The sequence below is a fragment of the Oryctolagus cuniculus genome, chromosome 10 (assembly GCF_964237555.1).
Source record: "Oryctolagus cuniculus chromosome 10, mOryCun1.1, whole genome shotgun sequence".
NCBI classification, from domain to species: Eukaryota; Metazoa; Chordata; class Mammalia; order Lagomorpha; family Leporidae; genus Oryctolagus; species Oryctolagus cuniculus.
Genome location: NC_091441.1, coordinates 9,239,411 through 9,262,858, shown reverse-complemented (window position 1 = coordinate 9,262,858; position 23,448 = coordinate 9,239,411). Strand labels below are relative to the sequence as shown.

General features: G+C 39.2%; 1 protein-coding gene and 1 long non-coding RNA gene across 2 annotated transcripts in view; one reads left to right on the top strand and one right to left on the bottom strand.

Annotated features, from left to right (window-relative positions):
• Positions 1-20,905, bottom strand: part of LOC103349398 (uncharacterized) — an 83,185-nt gene extending 62,280 nt beyond the window's left edge. Inside the window, exons 1-2 of the long non-coding RNA XR_007921778.2 lie at positions 20,716-20,905; positions 13,698-13,872 (exon numbers count right to left, since the gene is read on the bottom strand). This is a non-coding gene — a long non-coding RNA (uncharacterized lncRNA). The remainder of the gene's footprint in view (positions 1-13,697; positions 13,873-20,715) is intronic.
• The window catches only part of DOK6 (docking protein 6), a 496,981-nt gene that overhangs the window by 150,541 nt on the left and 322,992 nt on the right, over positions 1-23,448 (top strand). Inside the window, exon 2 of the mRNA XM_008261454.4 lies at positions 16,409-16,516. Coding sequence (XP_008259676.2) covers positions 16,409-16,516 — 108 coding nt within the window. The remainder of the gene's footprint in view (positions 1-16,408; positions 16,517-23,448) is intronic.

Here is a 23,448-nt window from a genome sequence, read left to right as displayed (position 1 = left end):
TAGTGAGCCACAGCGCCGGCTATTGTTCTGTTTTCACTGTTAATCCTTCTGTTCTAATGTCCTTAAACTATAATTTTCATGCTATCACTCATCAATAACATTGACTGTTGAATCTGATTTTTGCCAAATCAGGTTAAAAATTCCGTTAAGATCTTCTCTGAGTTTTGTGTTTGTTCTTCATTTCCTTCCTAGATCCACTTTTCTCCTCTATTCTAGCTGTCCTCACTGTATCATAGGAAAGTGTTTGAGTTTTGCCTGTCGATTTTTGAGATGATTTAGGCAAAGCAAAATCAAAGGTGACACCCAGATTTGAACTTCGTGTGACTACATATATGACTAAAAAATGTAGGAAATGCTGAATTCAGGAAACAAACTAAACTGGAAATGGTTTGAGCCTTAATTTGGCCCTGTGACTTTTACTTACTAGGCAAGATGTCAGTTTGAAAGCATGGCTCGAGGGGCCCACGTTGTGGCCAAGTGGATTAAGCTGCCACCTGCAACACCAGCATCCCATATGGATGCTGTTTTGATTCTGAGCTGTCCCACTTCTCATTGCACTCCCTGCTATAGAGCCTGGGAAAGCAGCAAAGGAAGACCCCAGTTCCTTCAGCCCCTGCACCTGCACGGGAGACCCAGGTAGAATTCCAGGCTCCTGGCTTCAGCCTGGCCCAGCCCCAGCCATTGTGACCATTGTGGGTATGAACCAGCAGGTAAAAGAACTCTGTCAGTCAGTCTGTCTGTATCTCTCTCTTCCCCTCTATAACTTTGCCTTTCAAATAAATAATAAGTCTTTAAAAATGTGCTTTCTTTAAAAAAAAAGGAAGAAAAGAGAGTGTGATCCTAGAGTAGATGTTTGGATTAGTGTCTATGTCACTGCTTGGAATGCACTCATCCCATATTGAACTGCCTGGTTCACGACCTAAATACTCTGCTTCTGATGCAGCTTCCTGCTAATGCTCATCCTGGGAGGCAGTAGGTGATGACTCAAGTACTTAAGTAATTCAGTCCCTGCCTCTCATGTGGGTGACCCAGATAGAGTTCCAGGCTTGGGCCAGACTGTGTGTGTCTGTGTGTGTGTGTGTGTGTGTGTGTAGAAAGAGAGAGAGAGAGAGAGACTGTCTTTCTCCCTCTCAAATAAAATGCAGATAAATAAGGAGACCTGTGATGGGTGGGTCTGGTCTAATGGCTCCTCAGTTCCAGAAACATCCCAGCTGTGGACACCTTGGTGACAACTGCAGTCTTACAGATCAGAAGAGACCTGTGGCTCAGAAAGTCTAGGCAGCCAATAGTAGCCAAACTGAAATAACCAGTCACCTACTGACCTGGCACATTCCTAGTCATTAAGGCCACTTTCAAATTTGGATTCTATCTAACCTAAATATTTAGACTTCAGTTTCCTTAAGGACTTCTACCTTAAGGTGCAGAAAGAGTTAATGCTACTTGAAGTTCTGAATCTGATTTAAATCTTAATGAAACATTTGCTTCTTAGATGCATTTGGAGATTTTCACAAATGCATGAGAGTTATTGGAGGAAAAATGCTATATAATGTGAAATATCATTATTCTAGTCATACTGTTTGAGAGTTGCCATGTTTAAAGGAAGCTATGTGTAAGGTTCTTGAAATCAGACATGCATTGTTTTATTAATTTAGGAGTTCCAGGATGTAGAATTCTTCCTTTGATACTGCCATAATCAGATGGTTCAGAAATGCAGAAGATTGTGTGTTAGAGATTTTAGGCATCCTCTCAAATCTTACAATGCAACTAGCCTTTTAAATTTTGTAATCCAGTATTCTATTAATCCAGTCCTTTCCTAGTTCTTGACCAAGGGTTATAGTTTGAAAAATTAAATAACTTATTTTGGGGGTTATCTTTGCATCCCCACTTTTTGGGTTAAATTTACATAAATTCAGCTTATATCTTAACTCACCATGTCATTTTGTTAAGTAATTGAGAGTTCATTAGCTATCTTTATATGAGAATATTTAAGGAAAACTGGTAGCCACCAAGGATGAATAGTCCATTTTATAATTAGGGGATCAGTTCTTAACACATTCACAGTGTTTTTAGCTCAATGAAACAAAGGTCATTTTCTGAAATTAATTTTTTATATTTTCAAAGGAAATATGGAGAACAGATTTTATGGATAAAAACATGTCCATTTAATCTAGGAAATTAATCCTACTGTCTAACATTTCTTACAGGTGTACTAGTAGGTAAGAATGCAAAATCACTATACTTGATTCTAATTCTTGCTACATCATGATACTTTGGAAATACCAATTGTATTACGTTTAAAGAACTAATCATCATGCATTGCATTCTGGGAAATAACCACAGCTCCAAATAACCACTCCAAAATTTTTTAATCATTTTTGGACAAACAGTAATGACAGATTATCTAGATTTACTTATTTCCTTGATCATACATAAAGCTTTAAACATCAATCTCTCAGGCATCTATGAAATTCTGTTCTTTTGGACAGAGGTTTTATTTTTAGTGTTTAAGTAGACAGCAATCTTCAAACATTTTTAGACACTAATCATGCCTAAATGAAAGTTATTCATGGAAACTGCACTGGTGAAAATTTCTCATTCTTTTCAATCCTATATGAGACTGAATAACATAAAAAGTATCTATGGGGAAAGGTAAATAAAATGAAACAAAATATAAAACAAAAACAGGATGCTATGTCTAATTAATTTGAAAAACAATATATATTTTTCTCCCTCTTTATAAAATCAATTCATATTTTAAACCCTGAGTAAAAACAACAGCTTAATGTTGTTTAATCAAGTACTTAAAATTTCATTAGAAATGACTTTCTTGATTTTTTTTTAAATTTCTTTTTAAATTTTATTGATGCATTTATGTGTATATTTATTTTTGAGAGAGAGAGAATGCTTCTCTCCATTGGTTCACTCCCCAATTACTCACAACATTGAGGGCTGGACCAAGCCAAAGCTGGGAGTGAGGAACTCAATCCAGACCTCCTGTGTGGATTTTAGGGACCCAACTATCCAAGCCATCACATGCTGCTTCCTAGGTGCACATTAGCAGGAATTTGGAAGCATGAGTAGAGCAGAACTTGAACCCAGACACTCCAGTGTAGAACGTGGGTGTTCTTAACAAGCATATTAACCAAATATATGTTAATTTTAAGGGTACAGAATAGTATTTCAGCACATGTGTACAGTATGTACTGATCAAATCAGATAATTAGCATTTCCATTTTATTATCATTTTTCTGTTTGGAGACTTGGAGTCCTATTCTAGTTGTTCATGAAGTATATATTCATTATTGTGAGTTTTAGCCATTACAGTATGCTGTGAAACACTGGGACTTACGCCGTCTGTCTAACCTAAGACCCATCACCTAGCCTCCCTTTATTTCTCCTCCTCAACACCCTCACCAGCCTCTGCCAATCACTCCTCTATGTTCTCATCAGTTTATCTTAGCTTCCACATATGAGGGAGAACATGCAGTGTTTTCCTTTCTGTAACTGATTTTCTTCAGTTAACACAGTGTTCTTCATTTCCATCCATTTGCTGCAAATAACACGATTTCAATCTTTGCCATTGCTGAATAATGCTCCATTTCATATATATAGTTATTTATATATGTATAATTTTCTCTTTTTACTTATTTGAGAGAAAGGCAGATAGAGATAGGTCTCATTTTTGCTGGCTCACTCCTCAAATGCCTGCAACAGCTCGGGCTGGACGAGACCTAAGCCAGAGTCTGGAACTTAATCTGAATTTCTAACGTGGGTGAAAGGGACCCAAGTGCTTGAGTCATCACCTGTTGCCTCCCAGATACACAATAGCAGGAAACTGGAATTGTTAGTGGTGAGGGATCTCAAATCCAGACACTCAAACGTACTTTTCCAAACTCTTTTATGAGTTCCAGTGGTGTCTGAGTGGAGCCTGTTGGATCCCTTGTATATAGAATCATGTCAATTGCAAAAAGGGATAGTTTAATTTCCTCTTTTCCAATTTGTATCCCTTTGAGTTCTTTTTCTTGCCTGATGGTTCTGGTTAAATCTTCTGGGACTATATTAAATAGCAATGGTGAAGTGGGCATCCTTGCCTGATTCCAAATCTTGGGGAGAATGATTTTTGCTTAAGGTTTTCATCATAAAAGGGTGTTGTATTTGCTTTCTTTGCATCTATTGAGTTAGCTATATGATTTTTGTTCAACATGTGTGCACAAATAATTGGCATAGATAGGATAGATAATATTTATACTCTCACATTTGAAATACAAATCATAATTAGAAAAAGGATGGCCCCATACAATAGAATATGCTGAAGTTTTCCCTGAGGAAATGCAGGATGTGTCAGTGAAAAAGACAAAAAAAAAATGCATTGCTTTAATGCATTACACAGAGTAGTAGAAACTCTTCTGTGGCTACAAAAACAAAATAACTGCTAGTTTCTGAGTCAATGGTTTTTAGAAAATTCATAAATTGAAGCAAAACTCTGAACTCCATTGTTAGCAAATGTGTTTGATTTTATAATATATGTATCCTTTCCAAGTTTTCACTTTTTTCTGAAAAAGACATATTGATGTTATAAAATTTTCAAATTGGTTATTAATATTTCTTTTGTTTGGACAATCACTTCTAATATGTATTAGGCTTCTTAAAGCAAAATATTGAAGAAATACAAAATGTATCACACTCACACTCACTGTGTGAGTCATGCACTCTTCAGGAAAGCTCAATCTAGGTGAGGCATACAGAGTTGACTACAGTTTGCCAAGTTTCCAGAAGATTATTTCTTGGATGATTCTTGGATGAATTAAGCAGACATTTAAAAAATCAGTCTCCTGGAACTAATGAGGATTTAGTATTTACTGACTGAAAGGATCAGTTTCTAGACTTGACAAATCAAGTAGCAAATCAAGCAGAAAGATTCTTATGGATTTTTGCCTAGTAAGCAAGATATCAGGTATTAGAATAGTTTGGAAAAGTAGTCTTCATGTTCTAAGAATTCAGTTTAGGACTTTGTAAATGTAAACTATATAAATATTTATTTTATAATATGTAATCATATATTAAAAATATAATCGATGTGGTAAGCATTTTATTTCATGAATATTAAATGTGAAATTCATATTATCTATAGATGACTTATCTTTTACAGAGAGAACAATAAAATTCACATTCATAAATTCTACTCTGTAGTAACCTGTTTGGAAATATTTAATTCCTAAAGGCATTTATATGTTGCCCTTAAAGGATATTTTACATATGTCTCTGTTGATAAAGTCTGAAATCCAGAAAATGCGTTAGGTTAAAAGGTTGATCAGTGTGGGCAGGAAGGAGAGTAGGATGGGAAGAATCACTGTGTTCCTAAATCTGTATATATCAAATGCATGAAATTTGTATACCTTTAATAAATTTTTTTAAAAACTGGTCAGCTCCTCCAGAGCATCTACTTTACTTCCCCTTCTGCTTTCATACTTGTTTTACTGTATTTTACTTTTCACTTCATTCAGTTATTTTGTATTTGGTATTTGAACCTTTACTGAGAGGCCAGCTCCATAGGCACAAAGATGACAAAAGTTTGTTGGTTTTATTCACTGTTTAATGCAAGCAACTGGAAAGAAATGTACACGGCAAGTGGCAGATACTCAAGGTGTGTTTGTTGAATGAATAAATTACAAGAGTGAAGTATCCATGGAAAAGTGGATTCATATACTAAAGTGTATGTGTGCATATGTGTAAAGAAAGAGAGATCTTGTTCTACAAGGGCGTCCATCAGAAGTTAGCAGTGACCACACGTTCTCCCTCATATATGGAGGAAACTAAAAAGAAAAAAAAATAGACCCTCAATTTGTGTGAAGAGTAGTGATTGTTAGTGACTTGGAGGGGTAGGGAGTTACAGAAAGAGTTTGGAAAACAGGTGCCAGATCAGTCATGTCAAAGGAATATGTTCCCAGTGTTACGCAGCACGATGGGGTGACCATAGCACACAATAGCCTGCCATAGATTTTCTGAGCAAGTGGAAGAAAGGAGCTCCCAGGTTCCAATCATAAAGTTACCATCAAGTCAGCAACAGTATTGATTACCCTGCTGTAGTCAGTGCACACTGTATACATGTATTGAAATGTCACCTTGTAAGTTCATGGCATATGTACAATTGTTGTTAATAAAATTTATTAAGAATCTTAAAAAACGATATCGGTGCTTTTCTCTGAATGGTGGTAGTATTCTAAATTATTTATAAATATTTTAATAAGCTTTTTGGTATTATAGGTCATTTTCACATGAATAGGAAAAAATAGAATTTATAAATTATGATTTTAGATGATATTAAAAGATTTAAAAAAATTTTAATTCTATATAGTAATCCAAAACAAGGCTGTATTGATACAAAGAAGGAACAAATTGCTGTTCCTGATGTCTAGTCAGTTCATGGTTCTCCAGAAAAGGTAGTAAAACATTAACTGGAGAACAAAATCAAATGCAATAAATGTTGTAACAGTTGTGCACGATGTAAGGATATTCTAAAGAGTAATTACTGAAAGTAAGTTAATTATCTCACACAAGAATAAAGAAACCTAAGTCATAGCTCCCTCTCTGTACATCTGCTGTTCAGTTGTGTATTTAATTATACTTCTGGTATGTTGCAGGTTAGGTTAGAGACATATGACTGGAAGTAGAGTGCACCATCGAGATGGTCTGAGAGCACAAGTTTTGAAGCCAGAGAGATGCTTTAGAGTTTCGGTTGAACCTCTTGGTTTTGGGCTCTTCACCAAGTTACTTGAGTTAAATTGACTGGTCGTATTCTCTCTTCTGAGTCACGCCCAGAAGTATCCTGACTGTGTGAGAAGCCTCCAGTGCTCTGTCTCCCTCTTGGAAACTGCTCAAATGAGTTGAAGTATCACCTTTCCTAGTGAGAACCCCACCTTTGCCCCTTTCTGAATCACCAGCCACACACTTTCATATTCACCCCAACTCTGGTTCAAAGTCTAGACTACTTTTTTTTAAAAGATTAATGAATTTATTTGAAAGTCAGTTACGAGGCCGGTGCCGCGGCTCAATAGGCTAATCCTCCGCCTTGCGGTGCCGGCACACCGGGTTCTAGTCCCAGTTGGGGCACCGGATTCTGTCCCGGTTGCCCCTCTTCCAGGCCAGCTCTCTGCTGTGGCCCGGGAGTGCAGTAGAGGATGGCCCAAGTGCTTGGGCCCTGCACCCCATGGGAGACCAGGATAAGTACCTGGCTCCTGCCATTGGATCAGCACGGTGCGCTGGCCGCGGCAGCCATTGGAGGGTGAACCAACAGCAAAGGAAGACCTTTCTCTCCATCTCTCTCTCTCACTGTCCACTCTGCCTGTCAAAAAAAAAAAAAAAAAAAAAAAAGAAAAAAGAAAAGAAAAAAGAAAAAAAAAGAGTTACACAGAGAGAGGAGAGGCAGAAAGAGAGAGGTCTTCCATCCACTGGTTCACTCCCCAATTGGCCTCAATGGCAGGAGCTGCGCCGATCCAAAGCCAGGAACCAGGAGCTTCCTCCTGGTCTCTCGTGTGGGTGCAGGGGCCCAAGGACTTGGGCCATCTTCTGCTTCCCTCCCAGGCCATAGCAGAGAGCGGGATCAGAAGTGGAGCAGCTGGGTCTCGAATCAGCGTCCATATGGGATGCTGGCACTGCAGGGGTGGTGGCCTTACCTGCTATGCTGTGTCACTGGCCCTGTGACTTGCAATTTAATGGATAAACTAAACCTATCAGGGCTTTTCATCAACTTGAGTACATTAGGTATAAGTACTTCTGAAGTCCCTGCACTTTAACCAAAGCTATCTGGTGTTCACCTGCTTCCTCATGGCATTCAATTTAATTAATGTTCATCCTAACGCCTTTCCTAGCACACTTACTACAGACTGCTATCTGCTATCATGAAAAATACTAGGGATGGTCAATTCCTTGGTCTCTATCTGTTACTCTATTTTTTTCTTCTTAAAAATAAAATCCCCAAATAAGAAAATTAATATAGGTTTTATAACATCTGTGTAAACTTCAACACATGTGGTATTTTTAAGTATTCTTAAAAATTGTGAATGAAGACAACATAGACAAAAAAAACATAAATTCCAGTTGGGCAAGTCTAAGCAAATCCTGGTAGACACACATAGAGCATTATTAGAACCCAGAAACAACCAACATGTCCCGTCCTACTCACATTGCTACCTTCTGCTACATGAACCACTATGCAATTCACAATGGAAGCCACTTGCTTGCTCTTTATACACCTAGAAACTTAGTAAAGCTAAATTTTCAGTGCATTGCACTTAATCTTGTTTGTTGGAGACTTTCCACGAAAGACAAGTGGTTTCCAGTGGAACCGTAACCAATTTGGCCAAGGATCAGGAGCAAGGTCTTAGTCATTGAAAATGCCCATAGTGTAAGCTTGCAAAAACTATCCCTGGATGAACTGACCGTATTTGTTTGTTTGTTCACTTCTTGTTTTGATACATTTCACTGGTATACAGCTACCAATAATCAATACCTATACCCCAGAGTGTCATTTACATATTATCTTGCCCTCAGAAGGGAACACAAATAAGACATTCGTGTACTGTTTTCAAATCTAGATTTTTTTTTTTAAGATTTATTTATTTGAAAGTCAGAGTTACACAGAGAGAGGAAAGGCAGAGAGAGAGGTCTTCCATTTGATGGTTCACTCCCCAGATGGCCTCAATGGCCGGAGATGCGCCGATCCGAAGCCAAGAGCCAGGAGCTTCTTCCAGGTCTTCCATGCGGGTGCAGGGGCCCAAGGTCCTGGGCCATCTTCTACTGCTTCCCCAGGCCATAGCAAAGTGCTGGATAGGAAGAGGAGCAGCTGAGACTAGAACCGGCGCCCATATGGGATGCTGGTGCTTCAGGCCAAGGCATTAACCCACTGCACCACAGCGCTGGCCCCTCAAATCTAGATTTTTAAAATCTCTAGACAAAGCTTCTGTGATGCCCTTTTGTTGCTGTGGGTTCTCAGGTCTAAGGCATCCAGTGATCAGAAATTCCTCCAAGTTTACAGCCAAAATCTTACATGAATATTAGGTCAACAGCTTGTGATGAAACAGGCCCATTGAATCCAACTTCGGTTTAAGTTAGCATTTGTGAATGATTCTTTCTAAATAACATAATTGGAGCTGTGAAGTAAAGCCAAGAAATATGCCATAGGCTTCTCAGTAAATCTCAAATGGAAAAGGGTTTCCTTTGTGTAAAATTATCTTGAAAAAGAGAAAGCACTGAGGGAAGGAGATTGCCATGAGGTAGAAGGGCTTTCATCCCATGAAAGAGGATTAAGAGACTCTCTAATTGTGGCTGACTGGCTGGGTCATGCAGTGGAAAACTGAGGGTGTGCACCAGCCGGGTATCTGGAGGTTGCCGCAGTCTTGGCAACAGCATGGATTTTCTAGAAGGAGAAACTGAGAGGCAGTGTAGGGCCTAACTATGAGATGACTGGCATTTTAGGAGAGCTCTACGGTGATTAAATCATTGAGTTTCCCAGGATGGAGTGGCACCGCCTCCTGAAACCATGATGGGGCAGACGGGAGGTCACGGAGGAGGAGGACCGATTGCTGCCAGGCCAAGTGGGCTCTGCAGCCTGAGATGCCCTTGAAGCACCCTCCCAGCTCCTCCCACCTGCTGCTAGCGAAGGCCATTAATTTATGTGCCATTCTCTTGGAATGCAAATCAAAGTCAAGGTACAGAGTTTTATAAATGTGCTGCTCCTTCATGTACCCACAGAATTGGTATCTATCATTTATAAGCAAATAGAATTCATTCTCTGGCCGGCGCTGTGGCTCAATAGGCTAATCCTCCGCCTTGCGGCGCCGGCACACCCGGTTCTAGTCCCGGTCGGGGCACTGGATTCTGTCCCGGTTGCCCCTCTTCCAGGCCAGCTCTCTGCTATGGCTCGGGAGTGCAGTGGAGGATGGCCCAAGTGCTTGGGCCCTGCACCCCATGGGAGACCAGGAGAAGCATCTGGCTCCTGGCTTCAGATCAGCGCGATGTGCAGGCCGCAGCGCACTGGCCGCAGTGGCCATTGGAGGGTGAACCAACGGCAAAAGGAAGACCTTTCTCTCTATCTCTCTCACTGTCCACTCTGCCTGTCAAAAATAAAAATTAAAAATTAAAAAAAAAAACTCATTCTCATGTAGAGCTCCAGTTCTAGGGTCTGCGTAGATTCTAGTCCACTACTGATTTCCAGTTAGATGAAGAGGATGTGGGGTGCAGATGACGTTTGGTGGATATACCCAAGCCTAATTCGACCTCATAAGGACACAAAATAACTCCCCACCAGGGCCCTTTTTTTAAATCTCATTCTTATTTAAAAATATTTTTGAAAAAATGTGCCTAAATCTGGTGAAGGAGGAAACTTTGAATTTATGAAATGATTCGTTTGCTACTTTAATAAGTTCAACTAGAGATCTGATCAAAACGTAACAGCTCTTCTACCACCAGATTGATTCTGTGTTATTTGCCCCAACAAATTATGTTGTAATCATGTTATTGGGAGCTTTTTCATTAGACTTGAAATATCAGACATATTTGACGGAGAAATTAAAGAGCGTAATGCAAAATACTTGATCAGTACTCTTGAAATTGTTAAAGTCATGGGAAAGAGAAAGATGAAGAACTCGTTAGAGATCAGAGGAGACTAAGGACACAGGCAACTAAATGCAGCTTGATAACAGACAGGATGCTGAAACAGGTCACGACAGGAAAACTGGTGGACTCTGAATCTGGTAAAATTTGTAATTTGGTTCCTGTTTTTACCTTTTGTTTGGGTATTTTATCAATGTTAAAGTCTTATTTTGAAAAATGTGTCGTGGTTACAAAGGATGTCAGTATCAGTAAACTTGCAAAAGTAGAAGCCAGGCCAGCGCCGCGGCTCACTAGGCTAATCCTCCGCCTGCAGCACCGGCACCCTGGGTTCTAGTCCCGGTCGGGGCACTGTTTCTGTCCCGGTTGCTCCTCTTCCAGTCCGGCTCTCTGCTGTGGCCAGGGAGTACAGTGGAGGATGACCCAAGTGCTTGGGCCCTGCACCCGCATGGGAGACCAGGAGAAGCACCTGGCTCCTGGCTTCAGATCGGCACAGTGCGCTGGCAGTAGTGGCCATTTGGGGGGGGGGGGGTGAACCAACGGAAAAAGGAAGACCTTTCTCTCTGTCTGTCTCTCTCACTGTCCACTCTGCCTGTCAAAAAGAAAAGTAGATGCCAACTCACTGAATTATTTTTGCAATTGTTTGTAAGCCTAAAAGTGTTTCAAAATAAAAAAGATAATAAAATAATAATGGTAACTTAAGGGCCTCAGCCTGGTAAGCAGTCTATTACATCTGGTCATTTAAAAATCAATCTTATCTCTGTATGGTTTTTCTGTTAATGTAATAGCAAAATGATAAGACACTATTGAAAATCCTAAATCTGCTTTCCTTATTATATGTTATCAGATTCAATGTACTACAATATTGAGTGCCTAACTGAAAATACGTATGCTTTCTGGTTTGTGTTTAGCTCACTATTTAATAGAAAATAACTCTAGTTACAGTAGAGAATAGGTGTGTTTGCATGTTTCAGTGGTGATGCCCCAAGCTATGAGATGAAGTGAAAAAGGAAAAGATTTCTCTGTAGGAGAGGACAAAAATCTTACTACCGTGGATTTGGATAGCATTTCTGTTCACAAAAAAACTTTCTTGCCTCAACCAGGACTTTAAATTCATCAGTGAATAACTGGGAGACATCTCCTGGTAACTTATGTACGTCCTCCCTTACAAATAATATTCTTATTTACTTCCTTACAATCCCTCAAATTTCTGCTCAGATTCGTGTAATATTTGTTTTACTTCCACAATATTAATACTGCTACAACTATCAACATCAGCACAACCTCACCTTCACAGCTAAGTTTATAATTACAATTTTAATTCTACACACATATTTATTTAAAAATCTTGGCCAGCAGAGCTACTATTACAAAATACCGTACACTGGGTGCCATGAAACACAGAACATTGTTTTTTGCTGGAAACCGCAGATCTGAGCTCAGCAAGCCATCAGAGTCAGGTTCTGGTGCGGGCTCTCTCCCTGGCTGTGGGTAGGTCGCCTTCTCCCTGGCTGCTCACTTTGTCTTTCCTTGGTAAGAAGCTGAGGGAGAGAAAGGAAGCTCTCTAGCGTCATCGTCAAGGCTGATCTTTCTGGACCTTGTTGAACACTGTCTCTCAGAAGCACTATCTGCATCACATTGGGAGCGAGGGCTTCAACAGATAGAGTTCAGGGCCACAGTGCAGTGCATAGCAGTGTCCAAAGCCAAGAATTCTAGGTAAGGGTGTGTGGACTTTGGAAGCATGTGTGCCAGTTGCTGTGTGATATCTCTTGTAATCCTCAAATAATAGTAAGTCATGGAATCAGCACTGATAATCAAACTGGTTTGATTCAAAAACTATGATCTTATGCATTATAATGCCTTGACAAAGGTATGAGTTAGATTAGAAACTGAGTGAAGTTATTTCTTTTGTGCAGTTACTTAATGCTATCTGTTTTGTATTTCTGCACATCTACTGTGGCATGAGATTTATGCCCTGAATTTCTTCTTGCCATCATGTTAATCCTATGATCCAGGCATTATTCTCCCTGAGGTAATTTAAAGACACAAACTCAAAGAACTCTATAACCAGCCTGAAGTTAAATGGCTCTAAAAGGGGGCTGAGCTGAAATTTCACATCCAGGCTTTCTAGTTCCACAGTCCATGTTTGAGAAATCACTAATTTTTTTTTTTAATTTTTAAAAACTCTTGCATAGTATTTTATTTTTTGTGGATGTAGAACATTTGTTGTTTTTTTTTTTTTAAGATTTATTTATTTATTTGAAAGAGTTACACAGAGTAGAGGCAGAGAGAGAGAGAGAGAGAGAATCTGAAGCCAGGAGCCAGGAGCTTCTTCTGGGTCTCCCACATGGGTGCAGGGGCCCAAGGACTTGGGCCATCCTCTACTACTTTCCCAGGCTATAGCAGAGAGCTGGATGGGAAGAGGAGCAGCCGGGACTCGAACCAGTGCCCATATGGGATGGCGGCACTGCAGGCCAGGGCGTTAACCTGCTGCACCACAGCGCCGGCCCCGGATGTAGAGCATTTGTATCTGAATATTCTGACTCTGAGTTATAATTGTGTCGTTCGAGAAAAAGTCTCCATACATGTGGACTGATCATGCTGCACAAATTGTACTGGCTCTTTTCTGTAGGAAAAGAGGGTCTGGAAAATGAGCCAACCTTGGTGGAGAACATTTTGTGAGGTAGAACATGAGCCTGCCTTGTAAGTCCTCCCTCCAGCTTGTAAGATACCCCTTTTATTAGCTGAGCCACTACATACCATGTCTGAGTTTGCACGGCTAGAAAGTGGCGTATCTACAATGTCGACACAAGTCTACCTGATTCCAAGCTGTTGATTTCAGTTATACCAAATATCTCTTCTTATATGTTTGCATTTTCTGCATCTTTTGCTACTAAAATATAAATGCATTTTATTTAAAAGTAGAATTCTATATTACCAAAGAAATTCACACAAAATGGAGTTAAAGCTAAGCAAACTATATGCCTATATGATATTTCTAATCATTACTTGCATCTTGTTAGATGCTGATTCACTTTGGGGTAGGAGCAGTGAGAAAACAAGAAATAAATAAAAGAACTTCAACATACTGTACTTAACACAAATGTGTGGGGAAAACAGCAGGTGCTCTCAAGGAGTGATTTCTCTCCTGGTTTCCAGATGATTAGGAACTGTTTGATGGTGCATCTGATCCCAGCAGAGGTGGAGAGATGGGTTCATGCATGCAGGCATTCAGGTTGTACTTAGCAGACCACCAGTGAGAAGCTAGAAAGACAGCAAGAGTGAAATCTAAGTCTGTGTTTATATTGCTATTCCACCTGTTCTGTCTTTTAATAACAGTCTTTATGTGATTGTACTAACAGTGTTTTTCACACAGAAAATACTGTCTTTCAGCAAATAGCAAACAATGCACACTTCAGAGGACTCACATCTGGCCTATATTAGTAAACAGCAGTGTGACAACTTGTAATTCAAGTAAAGATGCAAGAGAGAAATGTAGTTTTCTATGTTTCTGAATTTTCTTTCTATGAATTTCCTCATGACTATAGAGAAATTATACTCTATCAAAAAATAGGCCAAATTTTGAAATTTAAAAATTATGACTGGTCAAAGTTTCGCTTTGGGTTTCTGGTGCCAGTTAGGAGACATGCACCCCACATCAGAGTGCTGGGCTCAGTCCGGTTACCCACTCCTGGTTCCACCTTCCTGCTCATGGGAGACCTGGGTTGTGTTCATTCCCGGCGCCTGGCTGTGGCCCTGGCCAGCCAAAGCATTGGAGAAGTTAACCAGAAGATGGAAGCTTGCTCTCGCTCGCTCTCTCTTTGTCTACCCTTCTCACCCTCATTCCCTCTGTGCCTCTCAAAATAAATAAATAAAAAGTTGTTTAAAATTTTTAAAAACTTGGTGGCCAATCTTAGTTTCCAAATATTTTCTTCACTGGACAGAAAAGCTCACTATACTAGATTTCTTTCAGACAAACCTGTGGAGAGTGTGTGATTCTCTGGAAGTCTGGTGACAAACATCTAAATGTGTGACACTAATTACTTCTATAAAGTAAGGATAAGACCCAGAAATGGTGGGCTTTTTTTTTTGGTAAAATTAGTAGTCCTGATTTTTTTCAATGTTTTACATTTATATGAAGTGAACAAACCTCATGTATGTCCCATATACAGATTTAGGAGCATAGTGGTACCTCCCACCCTACCACCCCTCCTTCCCTCCTCCCCTCCCGGCATTCTTCCTCCTTACTTTCTTAATTTTTCTTTTAATTTTTACAATGGCATACCTTCAGCTTATTTTATCATCATAAGCCTAACCCTCCACTAAGTAAAGGATTGCTTACTTAGTAAGGAGAAAAAAAGATTACTTACTTAGTAAGGAGAAAAAACATAGTAGTCCTGATTTTTTAACAAAGCTTAATAATCAGACAGATGTGGGTTCAGGTCCTGACATTATCAGTAACTTTATCATAGAAGAAAACCATACCTGTTTTACACAGTAGTTAGAATAAAATGCATACTAATTTTAAAATTTATTCCACATAATAGGTATTGAATAAATCCTAACTATTGTAAGCATCTAAATGAATGAGATATGCCCTTTAAAACATGCTTTTGTTATTTTTCTAATTGGTATATGAGCATATGTTTAAAAAACAAGCAACTAAAACCTGGGCTGGCATTGTGGCATAGTAAAGCCACTGCCTGCAACATCACATCCCCTGTGGGTGCCCATTGGAGTCCCGGCTGCTCCACTTCTGATCCAACTCCCTGCTAATGCACCTGGAAAGCAGCAGAAGGTGCCCCAAGTGCTTGGGTCCCTGCACCCATGTGGGAGACCCGGAAGAAGCTCCTGGCACCTGGCTTTGATATGGCCCAGCCCCAGCTGTTGAGGCAATATGGCAAGTGAAGCAGAGGATGGAAGATCTCTCTGTCTCTGTCTCTCCCTCTCTCCCTGTAACTCTGGCTTTCAGTTAAATAAAACAAATCTTTGAAAAAAAATAAAATCATACAAGATGAATTTTAAATGTGATATTTTATGAAGTATGGAAAACAGCATTAGCAAATGCTTATTTGCTTAACCTTATTCATCCGATAGTGGCCCAGTGTGGAAAGTCAATTGTCTGTTACTAGGATGGTGAGATAAGCACATTATATGATACTCAACCCACAAGACTGACGTACGTTAAAGGTTACTGATATGGGTCTGGCACTGTGGCGTACAGGGTAAAGCCACGACCTGCAGTGCCAGCATCCCATACAGGTGCTGGTTCTAGACTTTACTGCTCCACTCCCGATCTGGTTCTCTGATATGGCCTAGGAAAGCAGTGGAGGATGGTCCAAGTTCTTGGTCCCCTGTACCCTCATGGGAGACCCAGAAGAAGCTCCTGGCTCCTGGCTTTGGCTCAGCTCAGCTCTGGCCATTATGACCATTTGAGGAGTGAACCAGTGGATGGAAGATATTCTCTCTCTTTCTCTCTCTCCCTCTTCCTCTGCCTCTGTAACTCCACATTTTAAATAAATATAATAAGTCTTTTTAAAAAAAGATTATTGAGAGCAAAGCTCTAAATTACCTCATAACACAACCTTTTTACAACATATTTTATGTGAAATATTATACTTTTGATATTTGCTGTAATTTTCATTGATAACATGCTTATCATTCAAAAACAAAGTCACTCTTTGCAAGATAAATACATTTTTAGAAATTATTACAAGTGGCTTAATTGAATACACAAACTCCTGATGCCAGGAAGCACTTATAGAGTGGTAGATAACAGAATCCCTATATTTGCTTGCAGATTTTTCGGCGATGCTGGTTGGTTTTCAAGAAGGCTTCTAGCAAAGGACCCAGAAGGCTAGAAAAATTTCCAGATGAAAAGGCAGCTTACTTCAGGAACTTTCATAAGGTAAGTCACAGCCCTGGGTGCCCCTGGGGCCAGACTGGACTCTTGACAACTTGTGGAGACATTGCTTTGATAGATGAAAAATGCACCAGGAAAAATTCATGGCCAGGATAAAATGTCCCTGTTCTGATAAAATGAAGAAGTTATTTTTCTCCTTTATTTTAATCATCTGCTGTAAATGCCAGTAGCACCTCTGCGGAAATGAAGGGCTCATCTTTATTACTACTTTGCAAAATGAGATGACTCATAATTCAACCAGATCATTTCCCAAGGTGCTGAGTGGGCATTTCCCTCTGTTCAGGTTAATTGTGCATTTTTTACTTTGATTTAAACCCTGGGAAATACTTAAGAGATAGAACTTTTAACAGAGAGCTGGATCAGAAGAGGAGCAGCCGGACTCAAACTGGCACTCACATGGATGCTGGCGCCACAAGTGGAGGATTAACCCATAGGTCACAACCAGATTTTTTGTTTTTCTCTTCTTACTATTTGTTGAACTCTTTTACTAAGTGTGGGGTTAACTATAGGATCGTTAACTAAATGGAAAATAAATCTTTGTAAAAATTGCAAGTGGGAGTGTGAAAGGGAGGAGGAGGAAGGGACGGAGCGTGGGCAGCAGGGAGGGTAGGGGGAGGTGTCACTGTGTTCCTAAATCTGCATATATCAAATACATGAACCTTGTACAACTTAAATAAAATTAAAGAAAAGGAACCTTTGAGGCTGGCTCTAGCAGTCTAATGACTATGTAATGCCTGTAGCATTTGCTGTGTAGTCAGCTCCTTAACAGAAAATGATCAGCTTACTGATGTGTTGAAATATAGCCTAAGTTCCATGAATGAATATCAGTTTCCTAATGATCAAAATGTAAAATATGATCAAAACATGATGCTAATATGCTGCCTAAATTTATCATTGATGATAACATCAGAGCACCATTATATATCCTATAGTAATACAGAGGATTCAGTATGGCCTGTTGGTAGAATCTTGAAATAAGTGGAGTAAAGTGATAACTCATTGGTCATAATACAGATCAGTTGCCGGGATAATGTAATGAACTTTTGGAATTATATTTTATGTAATATACAGTTCTAATTTATCTTTTTATTAAAAGTAGATTGTTTGACAGTGATGTGCGAACTAATCTTAGAACTAGCAATCATTTGTAATATATTTGAACCAGAGAGATTCAAATTTGAGTTTCCATAACTCTCTGTGAGACAGTCTATGTCTTAATATAGATTTACTACAATAAAATGAAAGTTTACATTTCTGCCCAGCCACTTCCTAGCTCACAGGCACTTGGTTTTCCCATGAGTGGATGGATTTTAAAATTGTTTTATTACCTATCTCTCAAGATCGAGATAAGATGTCATAAAACAACCAGTACACTACTGCCTATTCTTTCTATGTGAAAAATGATTTGTATTCTGTCTTCCTGGTATTTCTGTGGTATGATTATAAATTTGATTGTGATTCTGGCACTAGTGTTGAACCTGACTTACGGAGGAACTGCCAGGTGTGGAATGTTGACGGGATGAGCATACCTGTGTTCTGTGGGTCCTTGGCCAGGGCCCCTGTCTGCTGGAGTGCTCTCTTCAGTGCCTCTGGGCTGATGTTTACTTACAAATACAACTGGCAAAAGCTTAAAGAAGAGTTATTTTACAGTTGGGCCCAGCCATATTTTATCTGAAAAATGGACACACTTAAGTGTTCTAACGTACTGAAAAGCTTACTAATATGAACACAGACAAGGTGCCTGCCTGTTCCATTCCAGGCACTCTGCTTCTGGGTGGGGAACCAAGCAAGGTGCATGAGACAACTTTGCTTGAGTGTATGCCTTGTTGCCCTGTCAGAGTTGGTATTCTAGTGAAACAGACAGATAACTTCCGTTCAACATGGCATGTCCAGGTAGGGAAGTATACGTAGTTTTCTGTGAAAGCATTTTGCCCAATATGCAATTTAGGATAAATTTCTTAGCATAGATCTTATTTGAAAAGCAGTTCTAGCAGTGTTGATGGGTTAGTCAAATGAAAAAAAAAAAATTACCACATCTGAAATGCATCTTGAACAGTTATTTTTTCTTATAATCTCTTTCCTTTTCTTACCTTGTTCACTCCTTTTTGTACAGTGGCAATCCATAGCAGTGCTCAGAGCGATAGGCAGTGCTAATTCCTATTTGTCTTAGAGATTATCTCACTGAAATTACTTGCCTTCTACTGTGAGCACTGCATTTCAAAAGCAGATGTCTTTCTTTGAGTTATTCTGTGAATTATCAAAGTAGGTACTAAGAGCCTGGTATAGACGTCCAGTTGATGCATATTCATTATTAATGTGATTATTACATAAGTATCATTGTTTCATGTACTAGGGATATAGTAATGGAAATAAAGATGGTAGCCTAGTCTAATATTGATCTTACCCTTTAATAATTTAAGACATAATAACCAAAGGCCATGGTAATTGTTCTTTTGGGGGGAGAGGAGTGAAAGATGTAATATTAGGAAGTAGCAGCAGGGAATGCAAAACTACTATAAATAGAAATAGCCTAAGACGTAACTATAAAAAAGTCATCTCTTAAAAGATTCAAAAGTATAGATGAAGAGCATTCCAGGAAGGGGAATGGAGAGGAGAAGGAGGGAAAGTGAGATGGCAGAGCGGGAGGAAGAGAAGCATAAGAAAACACATCTTCCCCAAAATCGAGGTGGGGGCATTTGGTGTGCTTGTGGACTAAAAAGAAGGCTGTTGTGGCTGAAGTAGAAGGAGAAGTCGAAAGCACTGAATGATATTTCAACAATGATGGGAATATTAGAAGAGTTTTAAGTAGAGGCCTGGCATTGTATGACTGGTGTTTTAAATGCCATTTGGTCTTTCTATTTGAAGTATGCAGAAGTGATCCCATAAAAATGTAATTATCCCATAGATGCTACTAAAAACTCTGGAAAACTGCAGACAAAACGGTCACTGAAAACCATGAATAGTAAATAGAAGAGTGTCAGCTGTCCAAATGCATGACCTGCGCCTCCCCTTTGCTGGCTGCAGCTTTCTGCTGAGGTCAGCAACACTCACAGCTGCTCTGGTAATGGCCATGGCAATTGCGGGACTCAACCTGCTGTTGAAAAATGTGCCTTTTTTCACAGACCAAGGCAGCTGGCATCACGGGAACCGAGGCACTGGAAAGTGAAGAAGGGATCTGTGGGAGTCAGAGAAGGGAAGGGCGTAACTGTGTGCATCAACTCAGCACAACACTGTGGTTGACACTGGAACCATTTGTGAAGTGGAACCTGAAAATTAACCTGCAGCTCCGGTGTGAGCATCTCACCTGAAGCCAGAGCCAGAGCCACAGCCCACCACAGGTGTAGCAGTCGGCACTTAAGTCAAGCCAAGACAATCGTTTTTTGAAACAAAACGGTGCTCACGAGACAGAACCCAGAGTACATATGACAGTCACAGTGTCCAACACAAAACCCAAATTCTTCAACATGAAAAGCCTTAAAATGGGATGCAATCTAAAGGGAAAAGAAAACTGGCTGATGTTAAATCAGTTGGACCCAGATTTTGAATTACCAGATTTTTTTCAATAGTCATTATACCTAATAATGGATTAAATGAAGATACATTCATGCTTATTAAAAAAAAAACTCTCAGCAAAGAAATACAGATAATTTAAGATCCTAAATGAGAATTTTAAAGCAAGTATTTTGTTTGAAATCAAAATGTTACTAGATAGGATAAATGCTAGTAGAGGAAATAGTAAATTTGAAGATAGAACAAAAAATTGTCCAAAATAAAAAGAGAAAGAAAAATATTATTTTAAAGGAAAGAGAACAACAGAGCCTCAAGGAACTGAAAGACAATTTCAGAGCCTCTGACATGGGGGTCATTGCTCTCTCCACTGCAGAGAAAAATGAAATGTGGCAGAAATAATATTTGAAAAAAAAGACTAAACATTTTCCAAATTTGGTGAAAGAGATGAATTTACAGATTCGATAAGTCCAGTAAGCTTCAAGTGTGATATTTTCAAAGGAACATGCCAGGTATGTACAGCAATAAAATAGTTAAAACTTGAAATGCAAGAAAATTTGAAAAAAAAACAGAGAAAAATGACAGCACAAATCGAGGGCAGTGAACTTCTCGTCAGAAACCTTGACAGGCGAAAGAGACAGTGAATCAGCATCTTTAAGTGACTGAAGAAAATTTACCTTCCACCTGGAATTCTGTATCCCTCGACAAGTCCTTCAAAAATGAGAGTGAAGAGTCGGTATCTGACCGAGCAGATGAGCCCCTGGTTGGGATGACACAGCCTATTCCAGTGCCTGGGTTCAAGACTTGGAGTCTCCGGCTGGGCTTACTGTAGCGTCTTCATTAAGATTACAGGAGAGCAGGATTTACTAGAAGCAAAAAACAAATGTGTAAGCTTAAGAACCAAGTTGTGCATGAGCAAACAGCCAAAAATACAAAGGGCTCCAAAAGCAGAAGACTCAAATGCTCCACGAGGAAATAGCATCCAACAATGTAAAAAGGAACAGGTCCTGTCAACAAGGCTAAGCTTCTATACCCTCCGGGGGCGTAGGGTTGTGTATGGGGTGGAGTCCAGGTGAAAACCCAAAGAGGGCGAGGTTTGGGGTGGGGCTCGAGCACCACCCATTTCCATAGCCTTTTCAGGAAATATGGGAAGTGCCATGACCTGAGGCTCATGATGGGAGTGGGCGTGCCCCATGGTAATTTTATTATAATGAGTCATGGTACGTAGCCTGCTGCCCTGTTGTCTATTTCCAGCCAGTACTGCTTGCAAAGTGGCATCATTGCAGGCCTTGTGACTTCCACCTGATGCTCAGAAAGGGAGGCTCGGGTTTGGACGGTGCACAGATGATCTTTATTCATATAAGGTGAACAAAGTTTTTGTATTTTGTATCTATAGAATTAGGAGCATAGTGATACTTCTCACCCTACCCACCCTCCGTCCCATGCTCCAACCCTCCCGCCTCCTCCCTTTCCTAATCTTCCTTTTTATTTTTATAATGACATACTTTCAATTTCTTTTATTATCTTAAGCCTAACCATCCACTAAGTAAATAATTCAACAAATAGTAATAAAAAGCAAAAAACAAACCTCACTATTCCTCAACAGTATTCCTACACTCTTAACTAGCTCAGTGATACTGATATTTGCTTCTTTATCCCTTTGAATGTAGATATCTTAATTACTGTAAAGTAATTGCCATGATGCTACCAAGGAAAAGGGACCTGCCCTCTTTATTGAAAAACTTTTAGTAAGCCCAATTCATATATAATATATGCGATGTGATTGTTAATATGGTAGACATTTTTGTGAGACTACTATGTCTAGTAAAAAGACACCAAGGTTTATAAGGTGAGATTGTACACTACTTGTTTGCAAACATCTTGACCTACCAAGACTAATATGAAGGGTAAATAAGACATACTTATCAAGGGTTTAGAAGAACATTTGGAATAGCCAATAAATGCTGTTTTTATTTATTATTTTAAAATTTTACAGTTCAATGAAGTAAGATTTATAAATCCTATGCATATTGAAATATGATAATGAGTAAAGTGCAGTGATGACTATGTAAGAGAACAGTGAAGTCACCCTCTGTCAATTAGGACTTTACAAAGGAGGTGCAGGGGACTTCTTAGGATTACTCTGCTTTGAAAGAACAAAATCATCTAGTGAAGTGCATTCTATACAAAGTTACATTGTATGGTGACTTGCAGAGAAGTTGCTGTGTCTGCTGTTGGCAATCTCTGCAAGAAGGGCTACAGTAGAGGGCGATGAGCCCAGAAGAAGTGAATGACTCCAACTTCACTCTTAAGTTTAGTTCTTTTCCTTTCAGGGATGGCGAATGTTTTTTCTTCCAAGGGCCATTTGGATATTTATAACATCATTCATGGGCCATACAAAATTATAAACTTAAAAACTTAGACTGCTGTAGGTTTATTAAATTCCAAGTCTTACCTGCTGCTGCCTTGGCAGGGCCAGAGCAAATAATTTCAGGAGCCTCCTATGGCCCACAGGCCAAAGGTTCCCTACCCTTGCAGCAACAGAGTTCAAGAATGGTTTAAAAGGATTTGTCATACACTCCAATATGTTCTGTTTGTTAACTCCGAAATAATTTTGACTGGTAATTAGTCAGTTATTTTTATATGCTCTAAAATACATTATGAAGCTCAATAAGATTAAATTAAAATAATCAGATGATTGATAGGCTTCCAACCAAAGTGAGGGGTTTATAATAAGCTAAGGACACGATTATTTTTTTTTACTAACTTTCACTTTTTCTTATGTCCTGTATGGAGCACAATATTATAAGCTTATGAGTATTAATGGCTTCATTTAGACATTTGATATGTTTACTGTGAGAGAGAACCTGCTACATAAATCAATTTTTATATGAAACTGCTATAAAATGATATGTACATTTTTACTTCCTGGTAGAAAGAAATTTGAAATTCAAATCACTAGTTGCTGAAGAAGTTATTAAAAATGCATTAGAGTTGAAAATGTAGCTGTATATAATTGTCATAACAGATATTCAAAACAGATTTATCCCCAATGAAAACTGAACGAGAGCAATTTACATAGAACCAGCTAATAAAGTTTTCTTGATTTACCAAGCAGATGAAAAAGAAACAATTTATAGAAATTTTAATAAAATAAATATGAACATTGTCCATTGGGAGGAACATATAACTAAAATGTCTTCTAAGGATGAATGGAGATAGAATGATGGAAGTGTCAGGTATAAAAAGCACGTGATGTCTGAAAAGGAGTACCTCTCATGTCTAATTCCACTAAAACATGACAGTGAAAGCATAATTTCATTCTGTGTGCTTTACACCTGTTTGATGTTAGCAGTAATTGTGTAAAGCAAACATCTGGGAGATGGAGCATGGATGAAGGCATCTTTGTG